Genomic DNA, 25,756 nt, shown 5'->3' with positions numbered 1-25,756 from the left:
TCATTTATATTAATAATGCGCGTTATTTGTATATAAAAACAAAAGTTTATTACACGCTATTGTATTATGAATTTCTCATAAAAAAATTTGAACTTTTACAATATTGACTTGTGTAAATGTAATATCAACTTCGTGTAAATGTTTTCAGTTCTCAAAAGTATTCTATTTTCAGCATTACATTTTCTGACGAAAATTATGTATAAGCAACAAATATATTTACATAGTAACAATTTTTAGTTCAATTTCAATACATACGCATATTATAATGATAACATATAACATACTGTACTTAAAACATTATTAACATTCTTTTGACATCTGATTTTGTTATCTGTTGTTTTACAGTTTTCTACCCCGAATGGAAAAGGTTTGATGAACAAACACCGTTGGGAATAAATATAATGCATTTCATTTGATTTTTTTGCATTGCGCAGCAATGCCATTTTTATAATAATTGTAATTTTTCCTTACATATTGCGACAATAATAAAACGTATTAACAATACTATATTGCCTAAGGGTTGTAGAAATAGTTGAATCAAACAGACGCGTGCAAACAAATACGATTGACTTTCGGACGATCGTGATCGTACGTCCTCCCAGTTGCATTTTTACTCGAAACTAGGTACACAAATTTCTCATGAGAATGTCAGGCATGTTCCATTTTTACGAAACTTTGATTTGTGCGACATGTTTACGTTTCACAACGAACGTAGAACAATTTTGTTGTATTCAAATTTCATTGTTCTAATTTGTTCCGTCAAAACGACTAAAATTCGTTTATTATGTTATATTTACGTTATGTGTGTGTAATTCCTGTGTAAAATCATCGTAGAAAAATGTTTACGTATATAAACGTTTATCAAACTAATCTAATTTATCTAACCGATAAAATTTGAATAAAATAATTGACGCGAATTCGTGGGTGTTTCCATTTTGTAAACAAACAGATCTTTGAGCAAAATTAACGACGAATGTATTTTATTACTCTATAAATGCCTAGGAAAAATTCATTAAATAATAAGACTCTTCTATAGATACAACGTTAGGCATGTGATTTGCAAAATGCATATGATTTTCTTTTTCACAATGCGTGCATCTTGATTAATGGTTTACGATTGTGTTAAAATGTCTTTTTTTCTCATTTATTTGAAAAGATCGTTCGTAAGATATTTCTATAGGATATTTCAGAAGTATATGTAAATACTTAAGTATTATTAGTTAGTATTAAGTATTTACGTGTATTTCTAAAACATTCTCTATATCACGGTACGATGTTAACTAGACGTCGAATGTGCAAATGTAGGTACTTACAACCTTAACGTGACCGTCAACACTTGAATTCTAATATTACATCTACCGCGTGAAAACAAGATCTAAAGACAGCCCCCGCCTCGACGATCCTTTTTCATTGTGTTTCTTTACAAGGCAGATTTTAACCGTCGACCATCAAAAGATTGCTTACTTTAAATTTACGTTACGCAACGCTATCGTACTCGATCACATTTGATCTCACAACTCTTCTTTCGACGACTAAACTGCTTATGCAGGATGGCCAAAGGTACCTATCCGTTTTGGCGAAACAGAGTAAACCTCAAACGAATATCTTAATGACGCCGATTAACCTCTTCCCGTGCTATTTAACTCGACGAAATCTGGGCTCAAACAGACTGATGCTAAACTGTTTTAGTAGACCAATTCTTGTGGTGTACCGATAGGAACTAAAACTCAATCACGATCGTGATTTGCTGTTCGCAAATCTGGCTCGTGATATTCATGTTTGGACCAAAATCTTTATCACGAGTCAGACTCGTTGAAGTACGGAAAGGGGTTAACGAGTCTGACTCGCTAAATGGCACAGGAAGAGGTTAATATGTTTACTTTGATATCTACGTGCAAGTATTTGGGAATCAAATTTGTGGACATTAGAAAAGAAACGACAAAAAATGTCATAAATCGACGACCAAATTCGTGAGCCGCTGAATACATTCGAAAATGTATGACGACAATCTCGTACTTGATATCGAAGAAGTTTTACTTGAAACAAAATGGCTAAAAAAATAATAAATAATGTTTGAACTTTTCACGTATGTATCTTTCCATGGAGCTGTTTGTAAAGTTTTTTAGCGATATATATATATTTAAAAATCAAACGTTAGCATTTTCTATAAAAATATACGCACAATCAGATCTTAAAGACATTTGTCTTTTTGCTCTGCTTTACCAAAATGGATAAGGATCTTTGGGACACCTCATACACTCGACTAACTTGTATTTACAATACCTTGGAACAGTGATCCGCCTAACTTTGTGTTGCTGATCCAAGAGTAAATAAAATCGCAGGCCGGTAAGTTTACAATCGCATTGTATTAGTTCGCTAGAGAAATCCGATATTTCTGAAACGTTACAGCGTTTCGAAAGTCATCTCGATCACGAAAGTATTTCGGTTTCCAAGGTAATCGTTACCAACACCGATATCTTCGTGAATTTCTATATTCACTTCCCTCCTCTTCGAATTTTTCTACACTTGCAGCTCGAACGACAGTGTTGGTTTAAGGAAGAACTTAGAAAATGCGTTGTTCATTGAGTCTTTTTAGCCACGCCGTTCGCGTGCCCGTTAGTGTGACCATTTGCGATTTTTCCGTTGCAAATTGCTCCGTCGATAACTTCCTTCTTCGATTGCAGTTTCGCCTTCAGTTTTCCTAACTTCCTTTCCGCGTAAGCTTGCTTGCCCTGTACAGTCGATGTTTAATGTTAATTAATTGTGTATCGTGTACGAAAGGTTATTTGTAATTTCAATTATCGATAGCATTTTGACAAATTCGAGGACTATTCGTTGAGACCCTAATATGGTTTAATAACATGAAAATGAATATGCATTTACTGTAATACGATAATGCAGGTTAACTTTTTAAAGATTTAGAACCTAACAGTGGAAGTTAAATCTGTTAACTCCGTAAAACAAACAGCGAGGAAAAGTAATTAAAATATAAAATTTTAAAAGATTTAAAGAGTTAATCGATTTAGCTTGCGAACGGATCATGTGTATAAATACGTTGATATATCGTAGGTGTCGCCACTTTGGCGTCGTTTACCTTAGCGATGTACGCTTTGGCATAGAAGTTGCCGAACAGGACGATGAAGGAGATCATGTAAATGACGAGAGCGTATTGCATCCAAAGCGGGAAGTCGCATCCCGATCGAATACCGTTGATGCCGAGGATTAAGGCAGTGGTGAACTGTATCAATTGAAGAATGGTCAGATACTTTTTCCACCAAAGATATTTAGCCACGGATGGTCCAAGCGCCGCCAATCCGTAATAGGAGTACATGAGGACGTGGATGAAGCTGTTCACCATTGCTGGCAGGAAAGCTGCAAGATAAGTAAATCGTCAAATCACCGATCGCTCCATCCAATCACCCGAGAAGCTTGTTTTCTTGCGAGCACGTTCGAAGATGAAAGATTGCCCGCGCTTCAGCAGCAAAAAAAGAAGCATTTCACGTGAAAGGGTACTTACTCGATCCACTCGGGACCCATTTGATACCAATCCACCATAACGAAAACATGGTGGAGTGGTGGTAGACGTGAAGGAAGCTTAACTGATTGTCCTTCTTCCGTAGGATGAAGAAGAACGTATCACAGAACTCTAGAAGCTTGCTGAAGTAATACCACCAAACAGCATGAGCGATCTACGCGAAAAAAGAAATAAATTTAAGAAAATTATTATGTATCAGAGCGTATATACGGTAAGGAACATCAATGATAAACATTTTTTAGTAGATCGTTATTTACTACTGCGAATAATATGTTATACGAAAAGTTAATTTTGTACATTCTTTCGAAGGGTTAACGATCGAGTACGTTTCAATATGCGTTGTTAATAAGTTTGGTAAAAGGCAGAGGGTTAGTTATTTGTTGGCCTAATGTTTTTGACGTACCTGCAATTCGTCAGGACGCGTCACGTGCCTGATTGGTTGGCATACGTAGCTGTAACGTAACCTAGTAGACGCTACGAACAACTGTAAATAATAATTGTAAAAATTAATACGTAGATTGGGGATAAGAGTGCAATGCGTTGAAGTTATTTGAAGGGTGAAAACGAGGCAAATACCTGAATGGCGATGTACGCGTTGAGACAGGCCATTGTAAGGTTATAGGGTACGAGAGCCCACGTTAGCTTGAAGGCTTTTCGATTTCTCATGATTTTCGGCCCTGCCCATACAATGAGCAGGTACAGCATCGTGTATATCAAAGTTGGTTTTGGTGAGTCGACCAGCAGCCATCCTCTCGTTCGTTCATCTACATGCCAAAACAAATTGTACTTTTTAAGGTTATATTGATTTTTCGCGGTTCATCAAACTTTCAAATCGCTGTACTGAAAGATTACAAAAACATGACATATCAGGTTTTGCAATTCGATCACAGAACTGTCCGTGTGAATAAATTATTATACGCGGCTTCCTTTCGACAGCCATTTATAATACAATTTCGCTCATCCCTATTTTACGACAATATTGTCACAAAATTCTGGTACCGGCGACGTTAACATCGTTCGGTTAAATTTATGTTGTTAATTTCGAGATAAATAAAATGTTCGAGCGTGCTTTATATGTAAATTTGTACGAGCCGGTCATAAATTTAAATAATCCGATACTGAATTTTTCGATAAATTTATCGATACGTACGAATTCGACAAATTTTTGATAAATTTTATCGCCGAATGTAAATAGCAAATCATTATAGCTTACCGGCAAGAGATAGCGTCCAGAGGTAGTAATCGTAGGCGTCATTTACTAAAATCGCTGTGGAATTAATTAGGTTTGCCATTGCCTGGAACAGAACCGTAACAAGATTTATTTTATAAACGGTTCTGCAAACATTGAAAACGAGCACGGCGCGAGAATGTATTTAGCGACGGTAGAACATACATTTTCCTTATTATTTATTTTTTTTAACCATTTAACGTAGCAATAATAGTCGTATTTATTTCAAGGTACAATCGATAGAGAAAGGTAATGATCGTTGTAATATAAACGGTAAAGAATAACATGCATTTTGCAACTGTTTTTTATCGATAAGTTATTCCAGGGTTTCTCAAACTTTTTTCTTTTTGGAACCCTTAAGAAATTTTTTACGGATCATGGAACCCTTGCCATATCTAAACTTCTAAGCAGAGATATTAGCGTTGACGTCGGTGTTCACATCTGAATGATTTTCATGTACATAGCATTTCCCATGCAAAGTCCGTGACCTTGAACGAAAACACTGATGCTAACATGAACTTCAGTGTTTAAAATACTACCATAGGTATTAAATAAAACAAAAACCATGATGTCATTTTATTTATTTGTATAAGACGTAACTATATTAAATGTTGTGATAAATTGCAAAGAAATATTTTTAATTAAAAAACACAAGTTCATCGCGAAGGATGTAATCGTTTTTAATACTAATAGTTAATATTTTAATGCGTTTCTATGAAACTATTGCAGCTAATCTTATTTTAATGTTATATTACAACTTGTCTCGCGGAACCCCAGGGTTCCACGGAACTCACTTTGGGAAACACTGAATTATGCTAATCAATACTACCTATATTGTTGTGTGGTTCTTGAGTGCTGGAGTGCTGTTATTATACCTAATTTCAAATAGATATTTGAACACTTCGCGCGGCGAATAGAGTTTTGATAAATATTTGACTACGCGCCGACGAGTATGTCGGCAAATATTCAATATACAGGGTGTTCGGTCACGCCTGGGAAAAATTTTAAAGGGGGATTCTAGAGGCCAAAATAAGACGAAAATCAAGAACACCAATTTATTGATGGAGGCTTCGTTAAAAAGTTATTAACATCTAAAGTTCCGCCCGTACTGAATTTTTTTCTCGAAAATGCGCAAGATTTCGGGGGTATGTCTATTCACCAAAAATTACTGTAATTGACCCCCGCAACCGAAAATAATTTTTTCAGAACGATTTGAAATTTTACTTTTTCGTCGAAAAATTTAGGCATCTGTCGATTTTTCTTAAAAATTCCTTTTTCATTTCTAGTCATTTTGTTTGTCGCCCTACAGAAAAGTTGTCTAATACTTTTTTGTAGGTACCCATGAGCTCTACGTCAGAAAAAAGTTTCATTGAAATATATTCACAATTGTAGGAGTTATGGCTGTTTGAAAATTGGACCATTTTTTGGAGGTTTTTCTCATTTTGCGAGGTCAAGGACCAACTTTTCGAATATTTTTGCGATTTGCACATATTCTCCATCAAAATACGCGTAGTTTGCTTTTTTAAACATTAAAATCGTCCAATCCGTTCAGGAGTTATGATGTTTTAAAGGTTTGCATGACATTTCCGGGGTACGTTTCTGGCCATAGATTATAATTTCGTTTAGGAATTTTTTTCTCGAAACTGAGTAGGATTTCGGGGGTATGTCTGTTGACCAAAAATGCTTGCAATTGACTCCTGCAACTAAAGATAATTTTTCCAAGACGATTCGAAAGTCTTTAAAAAATCTTCCAATAACGGACGCGACGCGTGAGACGGTTAGATTAGTAAACTGCCGTCTCGACGGTTACCGGTGTTTACCGTGCGACAAATTTTTTGCTCCCGGTTTCGAATCGAACCGAGCCGAAACGCTTCGATACTGAGCTCAGTTGTCGTATCGCCGCTGACCGGACCACTCGAAATAAACTGTGATTTCTATTCCGCTAGTGATATCGGTCCAATACTTTTGTACCTCATCTTTCCTCCTCGTACGCCAGTGGTCCACGGCCCTGACTCCGAAACCATCATCCATCCGCGTGCAAGAGATATCGACTCGGAAATAGTTCCATCGAATCTCGCACAGAGGGTATATGCAATGACCAAAAATGATCGTAATTGACCCTCACAACCAAAAATAATTTTTCCAAAACGATTTGAAATTTTTGGATTTAATCGTTAATAACATTTTAACGAAGCCTCCATCAACAAATTGGTATTCTTGATTTTCGCCTTGTTTTGGCCGAACACCCCGTATAAAGATCGTTGCCTGCAAAGACTGTCGAACGCAGGATCATATCGATCCTTGATAAAATTTTCATTTTATTCAGGTTTCCGTTTTCTGGAATTGTATTATTTGTAGAAAATATAAGAATTATTCGAGAGGCGTGCGTGAACGTCCAGATAAAACGGAAAGTATAATCGACGAATTAATAATGCGTACGGAGCTTTCTTCGGTGTGGCGCGATGTACTATCATTAGCCCGTCACTTAATGGTTATTTCTTCTACGTGTACATTATCCGGTCGTTCACTCAAAGATGGAAGCGTCATGTGTAACTTTCACATTACCGTGGAACCTAATGCCATATCACGCGCTATCTGCGGGAAAACATGTTTCGTACAATCTTTCCGTGCAGCTTGGATTTCGATTTGTTCGATGCTCCACGATCACGGTTGCTGGAATGTCTACTTTCATTTGCGGTCTGGCTATTGCCATGATCTTGTGGCAAGTGCAAGTGCACGTTCCCCTAGCAACGACTTAGCTTTCATCTAGTTTCGGATTTAACTGACACGCGCTGCTAGACACACGCACACGGACGCGGGGTTGTACCTTCTAACCGGTTCGAATCGTATCGTTCGAACGCGTAGAGATTTAAATAAAGAATGGAAGGACAAATTATATCGAACGTGCTAAGATCGTATAGATTGTAAAGGACCACATTCTACGTAGGAACCGATCGTAGGAATCGATTCATTTGGATACTAACGTTTCATGAATGAAAATGTTTCATACAAAAGTTATGTCGTTAACGGTAGAGGGCATATGAATGTCAAGGTATATCTAGTAGAATGGAGAAAGTCCTTTGAGGTAAATATGTTGAGGACGAGATTGAGAAAAGTGAAAGATAACTATGATAAGTAGACGACAATTTGGAGGACAGAAATTGCGACAGCCTGGGGGGCAATACTATAAGTAGAGGCTATAGAATTCATGTGCAATCGATTTTTCACGAAACCAGCGCAACAATATTAGTAGAAGGCATTTTGGAAAGCAATTGGACAGTTTTGAAGAGATACTGTTACTAACGTTTCGACGTATTTGTTTCGAGTTATTTGAATTTGTATAATTACGGGTTATTCCGAAGATAACTAAACACAGATGATTACTGAAACTAGTACTGAAGTCAATAACTTATGTAAGACTGCATAGTTGTCTTCCTTACATTCGTGCAATGAATTTCTGAAGAAAGCTTCCATGAAAGTCCACTTGTACGATACAGATTTTGCAAGAAAGTTAATTATCACAAGAGGTATTCTAACTTTCAGTTTTCAGACCGTGCACCATTTCAATCGTGTTTACAAACATCAGAGGTTCATTAATTTGTATGGAATGTTTGTTTATTATTTGAAGATTCTCGTGAAAAAAATTATTTCTCAAAACTGATAGTTAGTGACTTTCTAGACATAGACCGATAGAATTTTCTATTTTCAAAGCAATTAGAAACGAAGGAAAAGCAGAGAGGCCATTTTAGCAATTAATTCGAGTAAAACGTTGGCTTCTCTGTTACTAAATCATCCGAGGTCGTTGCTGTGCAATACATTTCTTCGACGTTATCTTCCCAATTAGTTGTCGCGAGTCAGCCACGATGTGATTCTTTATTGATCTAAACGTACATCATTCTGATGCAATGACAGTGGTTTTCCAACAGCCTGTCCACGACGCGAGAATGATTCCGGTGAAAGTTCGATAAATCAATTCATAATCTCTGAAAGCTAAGTGAAATCATCCGTGAATTAGTTCTTTTATTCGGTATTGTAACGACTCGTTGATTTGCATTTTAATGATTGACACGATAGGAGACATTCATCATTAAAAGATAAATTAACAAACGAATACGTGTATTTCTCTTTTTCAATATTTCAATTATATAAATAAGTTTCGTTTTCTGTAACAGGTAACGTTCGAGTGGAATAATGGATTTCGAGATGACCTTGTGCTTAAGTTTGGATTCGTTTGATCCAAAGGTAATATTGATGGAAAATTGTTTATGCAAACCTTGTACAAGATAAATTACGTTACGTTTTATGTTCAAATTATAACGACAATGGTAAAATAAGACCTCACCCATTAGATTACTGTGAGCTCCCAAGCGATTTACCACCCTGTTGGTTATTCGGGGACCATCAAATCGTAACAAGTACACGAAGAGTCAACGAACTATATAAACCTCTTGGATCAACAAACAGCAATAGAACGCGGCTATCAACGATAGAATAAAAGCATAGCTATCTATGTATACATAGGATAAAACGTTGGGAACCCCAGCTCTTGGAGTTCAAGGTCCAAACCTTGGGAGTTCGTAGCATTCATAGTTCGGAATCGCGACCCCCAAAGCTCAGGATTCGGGACTCGTTTTAACGATACTACGTCAAACCGACACCGTTCCAGTTTTTGATGGACAGTAAAAAGAATGATGAGTCTTACCTCGGGCGATGCCTGGAATCGTCAGGCACCTACAGCCGGAATTGGCCACTGAGCTTCTCTCTCACCTTGCTCGCGAACGTACGACACGGATACGAGACGTATATCGACGATCGAACGGTACTCGAGGCGCACGACGGATCGCCTGCACGGTGTCAAAGGAACATGACCCGTTGTGGATCTAACCGTGTATCAGGTGACACCAGCCACGGTGTCGCCTGCGACTGAATACGAAAAAAAAAAAAAAAATATTGAATCTCGTCGGTTCCCGTATTCACTGCGACGAGGAAGGATCGTGATACGAGGAGGTCGATCGGCAAAGTGGCAGCGCTTTCTGCCAGCTTCGCCGGACCGCTTTATAACTTTGGTCTGCGGAGGTTTCGGTATCCACCATCGGTGTCCTACCGCGGTGGTTGGCCTGTACACGGTGGTGGTACGATTTCCAAAGGCATAAACGCGAACGAGGCCACAAGCCTGGCCGGGTGGTGGGATCGATCGTGGGGATAGATCGTTCAGGAATCGGTCAAGACGAAACTATCGACCACCGCCGCTCTGCTGCTGCTGCTGCTGGGTCCTCTCTCCCTCTCCGTCACCTTCAAACGATCCACCTATGAACGAAGGAATCCCCCTCGACACTTGCTGTCCGTTGCCCACCACTTAGGCTAGGACGAAAACGGCCATCGGCGCGGGGGGCCCGTTTGTGTAACACCGGCTACACGGCGAGACATCAACGCGTGTCCTCGATTCCAACGGACCCAGAGCGAGAGAGGAGGCGACGGAACGACCGTGTACCATGGGCATTTTGGATGCTTCGAACGACACTGCGCGATTTCGGTACTTTCGATACTCTCGGTACAGATAATCGGGTTATGCACGAACACCGACACTTAACGCGTTTCCTGGATTTTCAAGTTCAGTTTCATCGATCAGCTTTCGGGTTGCGACACAGTACAGGCATCCCCCGTATAATACAAGTTAGGCTATACGAAACAATATACTGGTACAAAACGTAGGGTTACGTTCCAAAAGTTAACAAAAGCGTACTATTTTTCATTAACTTTAACGTTTAATGCTGATGTAGTCTTTTCTGTGACATAATTCTTCTAAGAATAAGTAAACATTAAGCAGAAAGCTGTATCCTATTGTTTCAGATCGAAGGTCGCGTCGTTTTTGAGAGGCCTCCGACGTGTACGGTCGCAGGGATTCAAAGATGGCGGACCGGAAGTCACACCTGTACGTTTCAAGCCCTTGTATCTTTGTAACGAAGCGTCGGATCGAAGAATGGTAAAGTACTTTTCGATTTATATCGGCATGATGAACCCTTTCCATCCCTCTTCTAAGGGGCCATAAAGAGATATCTAATCAAATCCCGCTAAATCGATACTGACCATATTTATATCAATGTCAAACTGCTACCGATTGCATGATTAAAGAATAAGATCTTTAATGGCTCCATACTGAAACTTAAGGTCTAAACTTAGATCGGTTATTTGTTTTCTTATATGTTAATTTATTAAATACGTAACCATGTGTCAAAACGTCGACTGATTTATTAAATTATCATACAGTACTCTTCGATTTTCAAACAAAGTTACACAATACGTTTATAGAATAATGAAACAATAACTCGACGAAACTTCTAGGCGGTAGGTTTATAGAATACAGTCGAGTTTGGTTGTAACTAGCGAAAAGCCACGATGGATGTTAATTTTTATGCCAATAACCAGTGTTCACGGTTCTCCAATAATCGAAGTATATATATACTTAGGTATTCTGAGTATTCCAATCATCCACTGTACGAAAAATAGTTTACTGCGTGGCGTTTTCGAATAAAATTTTCCTGTTCGCTCGTCTCCGTTCGTGTATAACATAAAGTGCGTTTGTATCGGATACATGGTAATACCAAATATCGTTAAACGGTTAGTTTGCATTCTTAAACAGGCCTAGTATACAAGGAATGCGTTTGTTTATGAGAAGCGGCGTCACTTATGAAATGACCTAATAGAAAGCAAAACGGTACTTTAACGAAGCAACGGACCAGCTCTCGAAAAGATTTATGACACGGAGAGTCGATCTTAAGTACCAATGTCCAGCATGGAGATCAGTTTAATCGAATGACCTTGACGTGTATTAAGAAATTTCAACGAATACAACGCACAAGGTCCAGGGAAAAATATTTCCAGTTTCAAATTTAAAGACCAATTTTAGTTTTTGATGTTTCTAACTTCTTTCTTATCGTTTGATACTCCATAACTCTATGGTTCGCGCACAATTTGTAAACTGGTTCTATTGTTTGTCAAATTGTTAGGCTGTGACCTCTCAATTAGTAACTACGACAATGTATTCATGATTGTATAGTTGCAAATGTCATCGACATGTAAACGGTACATGTTACAAAGTATCGATCATGCGTACACAGTTGCTTTCTCTGTATGATCGGGATCTGGTATCTATACAAGGTGTCTCGAAAATTCCAGTACTATCGAAAACGTGGATTCGTAGAAATTTTTTCAAACAAATATATTTATTTCAATCGATTAACTACAACTATCCTAGCATCGATCAAAATATATCCGTCTTCCATAAATAATATATATTTATGTACTTCGAGCACCGACTTGTCGAACATACAGTTTCACTGCAATAAATAATATTCAAACGATCGAGAATATTTTACGTTCTTTAACTTGACACAACCTCTTTGTGCGATGATCGTTGCAGTTAAATTTTTAATTGATCGAAAAGTGTATTTCCAGGATACTTAATTTGAAATACGTGAATAGCAAGGATCAAAAATAAACTAGTGAAATTAGTTATTGCCGCTAGCAGGCGTTAATAGCTTAACGAGATGCATCTTATGTCATTTATTGCAGAATATCATCGAAACAAACACTGTTTTAATTTACTACGTTCTCGTTACGAAAGGTGTGAACGTATGTACGTACGATGTAAAAATTAATAGGAGGAATATACAAGGTGTCTCGGAAATACACGATACTTTAAGATGTGCATTTTTAAAGACGCTAAAATAAATAAAAAAGTGTTATTTTTGTTAATTGACTAGGTGATACGTGAGATTCATAGAATCCTCGTGGAATTTTACGACGCGTGGATGTAAATATGGATCCAAGAGAAAGCGATGCATGGCGTAAAAGTCGTCTGTCTTCTTCGAGGGACAGATTAAAACGGGTCAGTGGTCATTTAGCCGTGAAACACGTTTCCAAATATTCGAATACATTCACCGAAAAAATTTTGGCCTAACGTTACCTTTCGCCTGCATGTCGATCGTCGCTTGGACCTAATTGGCTCGTTCGAAATTCGCAGGTGGACGCGAAATTCTTTAGTCACGCCAAGACTAGTCGCTTATAGGGGCAGGTTGCAGCTGTTAAATCATCTTCAAGTTTAATAAAGTCATCATGTGTGGGTCGAAAGTATTCCGCGGATAGATTGAAGCGACGTTTGAAAAGGTGGTCTCCATAAGTGTAGGGCCAGAAGACAAATTACACAGTTTGTTCCGAGAATACCATAGCTTTCTTTTGTAAAAATATCATTCGTGGCACCATTCATCGAATCAGAGTCGTATTCTTTTGAATGAAGATTCGCTTATAACTGTACGAAGCAAGTGTCGTTAACCGTGGCGCCACGAACGACCAGTATCTTTTCGTTAACTATGGCGCAAGAAACTAAGACATCAGTTTGTGCTACTTAATGGCTTGAAAATATGTCGTAGCTCTAAACTATTCGTAGTATTCTGATTTGTACGACTTCTTTCTATTACGGAACCATCTGAAAACCGATTAATTTTCGTTGGGAACGTCTCTTCGTCAGATTACAGGAAGCGTCTAAAGAATTGTGGCGACAGTTACGTGCCACGCCTTGTATACTCTGTGCTTGAGGGTTTGGCCTATTTTTCGTCTCTAATTAAAACTTTTCGTGGCGAGTACACTTGTTAGTTCATTTAGAGTTTTCCGGCGTATAATTAAGCGTCTCGTGCGGTGTAAACCAAAAGAAAGATGAGCTTTAAACATATGGTAAACGGACCATTAAATACAACTTAAAGGAAAATCGCGATTCATTTTTCGGGTTTGTCGAATCTCTGTGAATTTTAATCGTATCCTTACAAACGTCGACTCTTTCGTTTTAACATTCTTTATTCGCAAAGTGAAATCGATGAAACATGCACGACACCGATTTTATATTTTTCTTTTTCTTAAAAAATATGAATATGTATGAAACTATGAATGTTCTGTTATAATAGAAAAAATGTAGTTTCATGTAAATTAGTATGACACTTCTGCGATAGAAATATTGGTACCATTTGTTAAAGAATGACGTAAGAGTCAGTTCTTTAAGACTCGAGGCTTTAAACACAGTATATCCGTTAGGCAAATAGAATCTGAAGAACTTTTGGAAAGTGTTCTTCAACGATTTTACGCTGAATAGCTCTTTAGGTATTCTTCTTACAAATTATGCGTTTAATTGATTCCAGGGCGAACCAAATTGGTCGTTCACGAGGTTCGGGAGTTAGGAATAAAATAGTTAAGGTCTTTTAAATTTGACACGACATTGTTTCAGGGCTGTAAAAGTCAAGACAGAAGACTTGATTGACCTTACGATCGATTGGCAGGAGGAGACGTGCCTCTTCCAGAGGCCACCAAACGGAAGCGAAGGAAAACCTGTTCTTGATTGGCCTCTCCGGATCATTTAGTGGGCCAACTGGTCTGAATTTCGAGTGGGGCTGCGTCAACAGGTAGATGTTCAGTCTTTACGATCGCCTCCGTGTTCCTCGGTTCACCCTTCTTATTGTGTCCACGGGAAAAAGTTCTTTCCCCTCTCCCGATGGAGGAAAGAAGAAAAAGGACCGACGAAATCTGGCCTACGAGTGGAGAAAGCGAGCCTCTGGTTGCTTTCGTCCATGCATACTCCGTGTATACTCCTGCACGAAGCCTGCGTGGCTTTTTTTTCTGCGTCACCCTTCGGTCCGCGACTCATTTTTGCTCCATCGTGGAAATCTCGGTCACGGAAACCTTCCTCGACGGGCGTTTCTCGTACAATCTTCGAACTTGCGTTTTAACCCTTCGGGTACGACGCGACTTTCAAGCACCAGTAATACGATAAAACTGGTTGTGGAAATTTAATTAGTGATGTTTTAAAGAGTTCTCTCGTAGAAAATAATTAGCTACAGTAGCAAGCTTACAGGAAGATGTTAACGACTAAAGAAAATGTGGAAGACCGTATAATGTAACCTGAAATGCGATAACATCCATATCAAACCGGTTCAGTGTACGAATAACAGTTCAATGTCACCATTTTGAACCCACAAATCAGAAGTTGAAACGCGAGGATGCAAATTTCTGTACCATCGGAAACACAATGTCTGACCTAAACCAGGCTACTTGAATTGTATCGCTAATTGGGACGACGCGAAAAATATTTTTTCTGTGTAATTTAAATATTGTCAAGAGATCCCGATATTCGCAAGGTTATTTCTTCGAGGTTTGGGTTAACTACACAGTTCGTAGATTCCAGTAGCTATCAATGGTTTTTCGATCGATTAAAATTTTTGTTTCTCCGAGTTAGGGAAATGCTGAGATGAACCTCGAAGAATAGAGAAGTATCGATAGATGTCTGGATAGCCTGGAGCAAACTTTCTCCGTAATTTCCGGTCCTCTCTCCCACGCGGAGTCGTGAAGCAGGTGTCGTGCCAGGTATCAATGTAAATAACTGTTATTAGCCTAAGAAAAGCCATACAGATACCAAGGAACCCAATTACGAATATCTTACTAATTTTGTCACACGAGTGTTGGCAGGTCTCTTATCCATCTAACTTCAATCAAGGTCATAATCCTTCCATACGCTTTAACACTTTGACAGCCGTACACTTTTCACGATTTAACTTAAACTTTTATCGTTTCTTCAATATTAAAATCGCGATACATATCTAAGGTCTTTTAGTACCTCGAATATCAATTAATGTTGGCATGCATCGCGTGACCTTCCTACCTTGAATACTGTAGAATCACTATATCGATACGTACAATCACGCGATCAATTTGTCACTCGTCCGATAGAGGATAGAAAGCTGCATGGGCTGTTTCAGTGACACGATCTGATACAGCGGTATTTAAACTTCTTAAGCTAGTTGTCTCTTTTTCACTGTATTTATCACGCTTTTTTCGTATTGCGAGTAATTATAATGCAAAACAATGAGCAGTAAAATTTTAATAGATCGTTAAATGATGAAATGTCGATAGCTTTACGATTTAATAGCATCGGGTTAAACGACTGTAATTTTATGATGTTTAAATATGATCTCTACGAAGAGTTAGAGTTGCAATTGCATAAGAGGATTGACTTTGTTGTAACGCTCAATATTTCCTTCTACAATTTTTTTTTTATATTTCTAACCAATCGAGAAGACCCATCCTAATCGCGTAATGCAATACTTGCAATGAAATATCGGTAATTGCATGCACAGTTAGCAATTTTCTCTGTAAATAATTTACGGGTAAGAGGAAAATCTCGTTAAGATTACGACATCGTGTTCTACCTTTTCGAAGATGTAGGACCACGGAATGCCACGCGTTATACGACCTCGTTCATCCAGGTGAAAGAAATATGTTTTACGTTCTCCATTTCTTGCGTCAGTAGCGTAACTAAGGGTGTACATTTGTGGCTTTGAGGATCAATTAATTACAACTATAACTCGTAACTCAATGTGATCGTTTTCTTAGAGTCCAAGCTATCAACTGTGACTCCTTCGATAACAAAAACAGAATACGGGTTAGAATTGACCCACCTTTTTCGACGAACCGTTAAAAAGGCTCTGCCATAAATGGGCCCCGGAGTTACCGGTCACGCCACTAACGAAATGATTTATTTTACGACACTCAAACGCGCTCCAGTTCAATACTTTTTATCGTTACACGTACGCGCAGCAACCAACGTGTAAAACATTTACGTTTTGTTTAAAGAATAATATGAAAACCATAGTCGCCGATATAGGGCACGATATTATCCTTGATTTATTCCAGTTTCTGTTCGTGGATCGTATATAATAATTTACGACACAGGCAAGAACTTGCCTTTCGTATACAGGGTGGTCTATTATTTGTTTCGAAGGGGTAAACGTAAGAACGTTTATAAAATGTAATGTATTACGATTATTAGGACGCTCTGTGTATTTCCATAATTTTCGAAGAATTGGGAGAGCTCGTTTTGTTAATGAACAAGGATCTCGTGCAGATCTCCGTTTTAGAAATTACAATCGATCTTTATCTTCGCCGGGAACAGCTGCTGTATTTACCTTTTCTCCCGAAGACATTTCGGCCATCTTGATACCATAGTTGTTGGCACACATTTTGTTGAATCGTCATCACGTATCGCGGAAACGAATGTTGCGGAATGTTGGCCGCGCGTACATTTATGAAATAATATTTGACGTGCTCGCCAAACATTTGTCAAACGTTAAGAATATTCTGGGAATCGAATACGTCCCTAAGCGTGAACATTTCTTTGTTTGAAAATCGTCAAACTTGGCTCGTTATCAAAAAAAAAAAAAAAATCGTACGAATCCACGCTGGCGCTTGTAATAATCCGAAGAACATTGTTGCATCCTCGTTTCGCGTATCTTTCAAACGAGAATCGGTTGCCCGTTTTACGGAATTGTTAGACAAAAGACCTGGTATTTGTCGACAGATGTAAATTTTGCAATTACAAATATACTACGTAATCTTTACTTTCGCCTTCTTCGTTGATACAGGCCGAAGCACCTAATCTTATCGCGTCGGAAATCTCAGTTTCCTTCGATAATACTTAAATATGCTCAACGAAGAATTATTTGATCTGGAAAGGCAAATATTTTCATTGGCTAATTAGTTCTCGCAAGATTATATTTTATAATTGAATTGTTTAGTAATTAAATTTCATCGATTTCTTTCGTCGTTCTGTATACAAACGTATTTAAGTACTTATTTATTTTTTATCGGAGCACTTTGTTCATTACGCAAAAAAAAAAAAAACAAAACGTCCGTACAGGAAGTGTACCAGAAACGGTGAAAGGATGAAGTTCAACGAATAACGCTGTTTTACAACCTAACTTAAATAAAGATATATAGCCATTAAAAAAGTAATGTTTTACGAGACAATTTATATTGTCTAGCATGCGTTAAAACGATTTATCATAAATATTTGAACATTTTAATTCTTAGTTTCTTATTATAATTTTTAGGTTTTCCTAAACATTCCTACAATATCTTAAATACTGATTTTACCTAAATTCACGAAAGTCTACAGTGTTAAATTATTGTACGAGACGTTGGTTAGACTTTATTTATATGCGTTTCTATTATATTATTTTCCACGTACTCCCAAGTATGAAGTAATGTTGGAGAGAGTACCACGTAAATTTCTAAAATTTGCCTTCTATAAGACGCATAGTAGTATGTCCCAGTTAGATCGCGACTATACTACAATATTAACCATGCTTAACTTCTCAACATTGGCGGATCGCTGCATAGCAATAAATTAAATTTTTCTTTTTAAAACATTAATGGACACATCAGATTTTTACCCTTATTAAGCCTCATTAACTTTCACGCGCCATCTCGACGCTCGAAGAGAAATCCAATTTTCTACCGTATAACTTATAAAAGTTAAGTATAAATCTCGCGATCCAATTAATCGCATTGTTTCCCGCATAAACAATTATGTTAATAATTCGAATACCTGTTTCAGTTCCGTGCGAGTTTTCAAGACCACGTTACGTAAGATATTACGTTGCGATATTAGAACGACTTCATTATGGACACAATGTCGCGTACGAGGCGATTCTAAAAACTAGAACAAGCTATAGCTCTTTTCTAAGCAGAGGAACATTTGAATCCTGTAATGGAAACTCTTGTTTTGCGATACAAAATTCTCCTCTCTAATTTATAATACAGGGTGTTCAGCTATCTCTGGCAAAAATTTTAATGGGAGATTCTCGGGGCCAAAATAAGACGAAAATCAAGAATATCAATTTTAAAAAGTTATTAACGTTTAAAATTACGCCTGTATAACGGCAATCTGCGTACAGCTGCGCGCATGCGCTCTATTTACTACAGTCTTACAGTTTTGTGTTCGCAGATTGCCGTTCTACACGCGTAACTTTAAACGTTAATAATTTTTTAACGAAGCCTCAATCAACAAATTGCTTTTCTTGATTTTCGTCTTATTTTGGTCCCTTGAATCTCCCATTAAAATTTTTCCCAGGATGAACACCCTGTATATTACAAAAGAGAAGCGTGAGTGTAATAATTAACTTCGACTATCGACAATTACATAGATAATTTCTTCAGTAGTCGAATCTGTGTATCGCTGTTCGCTGCTCGGTCGAGCGTGGACCAAAAGATCCCTAATCGTGACTGACGGTTTCGAAACCCTTATCGAGAATCGTATCTAAATTATCTCACGAGTAAAACTGCTTTCCAGTGGCGCGTTCCTATGATAGATGATGGTCGACGAGGACTTGTCTGCGAACGAAGGGAAAAGTTGTCAGATAGAGAGTGGTTGCACTACCTTTCTCCCGCATCGTCGGAGCCAGGCCCGTGTCTATCGTAATCATCGGAATGCACCGAGTCGTTAGCCGTGAAACTGTTAACGTTATCATTCAACGATTAACGGATGACAGGCGAGGAAAACGGCCGTAGCCGATAAGATGTTATTCGAGCATTTCGCAGACTATGCCATTTATCAGGTAATCTCGATAAGATAGGGAATTTCGAGGACAAAAGTACGACGAAACGTATCGATATGAATCAGAAATCGAAGATAAGTAGCGTGCAAAAATCGAAGACTAGCTTTCTTGATGATCGACTCTTCGAATTTTTGCAAAGGTTATTACGTTTGGTGAGGATTTCTTATCGCATGAACCAACGATTGATAGCATTACTATCGTAAAAACGCGTTTTTATAGGTGGAAACAAAAATTTCTCGCACCTCGTAAGCATCACCCTCGAATGTACAATCTTTATTGCTCCGTGCAGTACTCTCTGTATAAGTTTCGTGATATGAAATTAGCTTTACCTTTGCATGTATACCTTTTTAATATCTGTGCAACAAAGTACAGTAAATTCACGACAAAGTAGGTTAGTTGTTCGAATGACCCTGCATGCCTTAGTTATTAGGAACTTGGCATAGGTATTTTTTAATATTAAGAAAGCGTATTGCATTTTATAGGATAATATAATGTTGTTAATTCCATGCATGACCACTGTTTCAAGCATTTTTGGCATTAAGTATCTCGGTTTAAAACCCGTTATCTTGACCCTTTTCCAGTTTTCAAATGTGCCGGCACTGTAAAAGACTATAAATTCTATAATTAAGCAGTCGCGTACAATACAGTTACATTACGTGTGTTGATACCACAGACAAATAAAAATTTTTTTATTATTTCTAACATTACCGATCGGCCGTGCAAGATTTCTGTATCGATCTTCTCGGATCCGCTAGCGTCGAGCATCCGACACTATTAAATTTCACTTTCTAAGAATATCTAGACTGGAAATGATACATCGTACATGACTTGCAACATCTCGTTATCGTTACAGTTAACCCTGAGTGGTTTAACGATCGTTGGTAACCGTAGAAAAGGAAACTTGATGAAAAAAGAAGAATGATCGAAGGAAAAGAGCAATTACGCATAAGCGCTTAGCCGATGTTAGTTATTGGAAAAGTAAAAGTCGTACGGCTGGGGACTAGTTTCGGTGCTTTTTATTTAAGAAACCGACTGCTGTTTTTCAAAGTCATAGAACGTCGGTTAACTGAAATATCGATGTCGGAAGATTTATTTATCGGAAAGACCGTTTAATACGTGGAACGAATCGCGCTTCTACAACATCGTGACTTTGAAGTTGCGTATACGAGTAATTGACGCATCAGCAACATTACTGGAATTAAGACGTGATTAGATATTCGTTCGTGTCGATCTGTTAAATGAAGTCTTTACGAATGGTTTGTGAAGTGTTGTGACGTACGGTTAGCATATCGATATGGATCTATTACAAGAAGCTTAGTATGTACCTGTTTTTGAGTTTCATCGGAAATTAAATAAACGATGCTGTCGCGATCGACGACGACCGATCGATAAAATTGATAGTTGTCTGTCTTCGGATATCTCTTCACAACGTTATTTCTATTTTAGAAAGAGATTCATTTTCAAATAGTTGAATGTAGAAAACGTATGTTGCAGAAGTGAATTTAGGAATATCACCAAGCAGTAGTTGGTACCATTTATCAGCTTCGTTAAACCCTTTCAAGAAGCGAGCCTTTTATCGATTTATAGGCCTACATAGTGTACCTGATCCGGTCGAGAGAGCTGAGTCGCGAAAATATACAGTGTCCCACTTATCTTGACCACTTTAAATATCTCACCTATTTTTCGACAATAGGACAGAGTGTCAACGGCAGCTGTTATTTGTTCGCAAGGGAAACGAATATACCGACAGGCGAACCTGAAGCGTTTCTGCAATTAAACATACGATATACAGCCAACGGGAGACTGTCTAGCACTTTCTTCTCTCTATGCGATTGAACTCGCCGCGATCACCTCGCTTTCGAGGTCAATGTCTAAGCTCGAGGGTACCTACACGAACATATGCACTATGATTCGAACTGTCTTGCATTAGCAGTAACTTTCTTTGATCATTGCTCAATTACGTCGAACACTCGCTGCGTATATTTAACCGGTAATCAAGATAGAATCGGCAGTACAAGCCTATTAGCGTACATTTGATACGTCACTGAAACAATATCTGCATAAACCATCTAATTCTTGCGATCAACTGATCCAAAGAAGTCCAATTTAAATATATTCGCTCGAGATATTAATGCGTACTTTCTTTAAGAATACGAATTATGATAAAATAATTTATGATACGATATTTGTGGGTGCAGAAATTTATTCAGCGAAAAAAAAAATTTCAAATCGTTCTGAAAAAATTATTTTCGGTTGCAGGGGTCAATTGCAATCAGTTTTGGTCAATAGATATACCCCCGAAATCCTATCCACTTTCGAGAAAAAATTCGAGTAGGTGCAGACATTTTTCGGCGAAATTGAAAAGATTCAAATCGTTCTGAAAAAATTATTTTCAGTTACGGGGATCAATTACAATCAATTTTGGTCAATAGACATACCCCAGAAATCCTATCCACTTTCGAGAAAAAAATTCTTTATTGAAAATATGATGTATGGCCAGAAATGTTTCTGTAATTTCTTTTTCTGTCTCATTTTCTCGTATAACTCATCTGTGATTATATTATATTCATGTGTAGGTGTAGTCTAATTATCCGGCATTGCCCGAGTCTCGAGTATGCCGGATAATTGGAATTTTTATGTATTTTGAAACTATGCAGGTAATACCATACTACCGATGCCTCGTACGAAAAAATAGTATTTCACAAATCCTATTCATTTTATTACCAAATAACTGCCTAATAAAGTAATTTAAGCTACTCGTAACGGGTCGACCTTCAAACGAAGAAAGAACGACCTTGAATAGAGGAAAAATTAAGATAGTTCTAGACGTCAATCGACAATAATTAATTGCATTTAAAGGTCGGTAATGATTGCTTTCGACGAAGCAAGCTTTCTATGCGTCCATTAAATTCAAATTATTGATAAAACGTAATTATATCGTTCGATTCTTGTTTGCCGCGGTCAAGTTCCCTATCGTCTTGCGCTCCATTATGTCTCGTACTTTTTTAATCCGTTAATCGTTTTTTTCGTTGCAGATTTCTCCAGACCGTGGCTTGGCATTTGCATTTCCAGCAGAATGAACGATCGAAGAGCCAGCGAAAGTGAAATCTCCTAGACGCAACAGCGTATCGGAGAGATTCTTCGCGCGTCTAATCGTAAACGTAATTTGTTTAAATAACGGCCGGACAGTAACGTCCCAGTCGAACGGTCGAACATCGAAAGTTACTTAAGAAGAAAATTGCTTTCAAGCGTGCAGACATATTTGTAACAAATTCTTCGAGGTTTTGCTTGTAATTACAGGAATGACAAATTATTATTTATCGAGTAAATCTTCGTAGCTATTCACAGAAACGGGAATTCTTCAAATATGAGCAAATCACAAAGCCGTGTAGTTTCCATGTTTGGCCTACTAAAGTAAATTCGTTTTTGTGCCATTTATATACCGTTATCAATCCTTCGCAATTTAAAACCACCATGAAACGTGTATCGTCGATCTCGATGATACGTTCGACAGTTAGGCCTCTCAGAGAAAGTTTCAACTAATCAAACAATGATACACCAGACAGGTTCGCAAAAGAATAAAAAAAATTGTGAAACTAATGAACACTTTTAGCGACATCGTTTAAGGAACGACAAAACGGAACTAGCCTGAATCGTCCTATACTTTCACAGCGATACCTGTCGTAAAAATTCACGGATTAATTAAACACACCGACAGGTATTATGAGAAGAAAGAAACATCATAATTTGTAGAAACAGGTGTTTTTTACTCGAGCTAATTCATATAGTTATTTATGAATTTTAATTTAAATTTAGGCTCTTCGTAATTGTTTAGAAGCTATTCGTCGTGTGCAATTGCGTGGAGCACCCTATATTTCCGACGCTTGCATTCACGTGTTCAAGATGGCCGTGTTTTTTGTCGCCACGTGAGCTAAGGCCACTCGAACTCTTTTGTTCCATGTCTAGCCCCACACCCAAGCCTTCTCCTCGCCGTCACTAGTCATAGAGATCATCGAGCTTTTTTGATTTCGATTTAAACTGACCGAGAAATTATTTTTTTTGCAGGATGAATCAAAGCAATGGAAATGAAATAGGATGCTCAACAGAATTAGGACCAAAGTAAGTCCTTGTCGGTCTTTAGAGCGATCCAGTCACGCTTATATACGTTTATATTTTCTCGTTCGATGGATAAATGAAAGTCCATGCGATAGGATTAAATAATATTTGACTAGATCGGGAATAAAAATCCTTATCACTCTCTGGTGCGAGCCAGCCACGTTTGCGCAAGCACGATGCGAGGTAACCAAGAAATAATTTCTCGTTCGAAGGATAAATTAATGTTCGGGCATTAGAGAGTCATATATGGCGAGACGCGAAGATTTATGTTGGATTTCTGCACTCACCATAGTTTTTAGGACGAAACGGAAGTCATTGCAAAAACTTTGACACTGGTCGTCTACGTCAAGGACCTCGGAGGCAGGCTCATCGTCGCGAGCCGTTTCATGCTTTCTCGTATCTCACGATTAATCGTCCAGAATATCCTCCGACGACGTCGAGAAACAGACGTTTCGCGCACTGACCGGTCAATTTTCACCAGGATTACAGTCTACGAGTCCGTTTCATCGCTGCGTTTCGCGTTAAACACGCTGGAGCGATGCTCTTTCGAGTTCCTCGAGCGCGGAGAGTGCAGGCGCCGGCCGACCGCCATCATAGAAATCAATACAACCCTTAAGGGGAGCTTACGTTGTATGGGATTTGATCAAACGGACGGTTTCGCGGTTAATCGTTGTTGTAACTTTGTACATGGCCACCGTAACGACCGGGTTCACCAGACAAACGATGGATCGGGCTCAACAATGGATCACTTTCACGTTTTTGGGATTTTTAGTTGGGTGCACAGTGGAGCCTCCGTTGCTCGGATACGGCCACGCGTCAAAATTTCAACTAATTTTCGAGCGTTTAATTAATGTCGGACCGCTCTATTGCTAGAAGAGTAATTCTCCACACCTACGTCCTGATTACGATCATTTTCCATTCGACTTCCTGAACGTTTCGGCTTTCGGTACACCCAGATATGATTTCTACGATAATTGGCCCGTACAGTGCGTTATTTTGTTCCGTTGGAAATTAGTGGACAAGAAATATGACTGTCGGTGCAGTAACCGGGAACTACGGGGTGGGACGAAAATCTCGACGCGAACCAGGAAGAGGAAACCGATTCCCCCGTGTAGATTAACGCGAACCGACAGAACCGACTCTTTCTTTAAAATTTCTAGAAAGCCGCGCTCCACAGATAGTCATCAAAGCGTTTTTACTTTAAAACGATGGTCTCCAAACACTTTAGAAGCGTGGTCTCTCCAAATGAGCGTTTTAAATATCTGAAAGGTGATCCGCGTTGGCTGGAGTTCGCGCGCCATTGATTCGAATACGAATCTGCATGTAACGGCAGGAACAGTGTTTTAAATTGAACAAAAATTAAGGATTACGTTACGCTTTCACGAACCACGAATACTCAGGGTCTTATACATATTGTATGCGGGCACGTTAGATATCCATAATGAGATTCTTGGCTCTTTCAATTGCATTCGATTGAATTTCAAAATTGTTACCGTTCGAGAGCGGATGTTCGTTCGAAATAGCAAGTTCTTCGATTTTTCTTTTAATAAAAAATAGCCCGACGCAAACTATTACCGTGGCGATATAAGAAAATAATTCATGAAGCTAATTTTAAATTAAGTTGATCCGCGTGGTTCGACAAGTACTCATTTAGTGACGTGTCAGCGATAACGAAAGATGCTATAAATTTATTAAATTTATGCTTCGGAGATGAAGTTAATAGGGCTGTAGGAGATTAATATTTATAAGCTTCCAGATAACACTGCTAGACGGTTACATGTATTTGCTTAAACCCGTTCTCGCAAGTTTATTAAGCGTATGATTTGGTCGCATAGAAGTTAACACGAACCTACAATTCGTGCCCAAGGCAAACATTACTGCTAAATCTATCCGAGGTGTCGACTAACAATCTAGAAAGAAATGTTTATTTATGAAAAAACCAATACATTCTCATAAAAACAGCTGTTAATTCTTCTCGAAAAATTAACGTAGAATTTATAGGCGTATCTTAACACGAACTACAAGGAAGCTGCTTAGTACACGACCATAAAAAGCGGAACTGCAAAATGAGATTAATGTTTACTCGTTAATGTCGACGAGGCAAAAGGTACGCACGTAAAACGGACGTAACCCAACCCATTATGAAATATAGAGAAAGGGATTAAATAATTGGAATTTACGTACATCGTGGCGTTCTTTAAAATACACCGGATTTAACAGACGCTATAAACTAAAAGAGGTTGTCATTCGTTTCAACGAAGAGTACGCATTATCTGTAAAAGACACCCGTTCGAGAATGCGTTAAGTGTAAAGGTATTTAGTTTTTGCGTCGCGGCGAGTTTCACTGATTTTCTCGGCTACATCGTTTCTTCGACACCGAGAAAAGCCTAGGTATTCGCAAACTTTTCACGAGCCACAATTAACGGTACCTCGGTTCTCGTA

General features: G+C 38.3%; 1 protein-coding gene and 1 long non-coding RNA gene across 4 annotated transcripts; one reads left to right on the top strand and one right to left on the bottom strand.

Moving 5' to 3' along the window:
- Window positions 1–14: 14 nt before the first annotated feature.
- LOC143352090 (very long chain fatty acid elongase 4) lies at window positions 15–23,954 on the bottom strand. Of its 3 annotated transcripts, none has more exons than XM_076784346.1 (7): window positions 23,602–23,954; window positions 4,749–4,830; window positions 4,112–4,299; window positions 3,939–4,019; window positions 3,518–3,689; window positions 3,095–3,372; window positions 15–2,732 (listed from the first exon to the last, which is right to left on the bottom strand). In XM_076784346.1, the coding sequence occupies exons 1-7, from the start codon at window positions 23,602–23,604 to the stop codon at window positions 2,580–2,582; spliced, it is 957 nt and encodes a 318-aa protein (XP_076640461.1). In that variant the 5' UTR covers window positions 23,605–23,954; the 3' UTR covers window positions 15–2,579. The 3 variants fall into 3 exon arrangements, with proteins under 3 accessions (XP_076640461.1, XP_076640470.1, XP_076640452.1); XM_076784355.1 differs by lacking the exon at window positions 23,602–23,954 and adding an exon at window positions 9,466–9,813; XM_076784337.1 differs by lacking the exon at window positions 23,602–23,954 and adding an exon at window positions 7,329–7,642.
- On the top strand, window positions 8,965–22,359 carry LOC143352103 (uncharacterized). Its single transcript, XR_013081858.1, has 4 exons — window positions 8,965–9,005; window positions 10,614–10,746; window positions 14,038–14,212; window positions 22,234–22,359. It is a non-coding gene; the product is annotated as an uncharacterized LOC143352103 (long non-coding RNA).
- Window positions 23,955–25,756: the final 1,802 nt, after the last annotated feature.

The sequence above is a fragment of the Colletes latitarsis genome, chromosome 1 (assembly GCF_051014445.1).
Source record: "Colletes latitarsis isolate SP2378_abdomen chromosome 1, iyColLati1, whole genome shotgun sequence".
Taxonomy (NCBI): Eukaryota; Metazoa; Arthropoda; class Insecta; order Hymenoptera; family Colletidae; genus Colletes; species Colletes latitarsis.
Note: the sequence above shows the minus strand (reverse complement) of the source record. Positions and strands in the feature narration are given on the sequence as shown.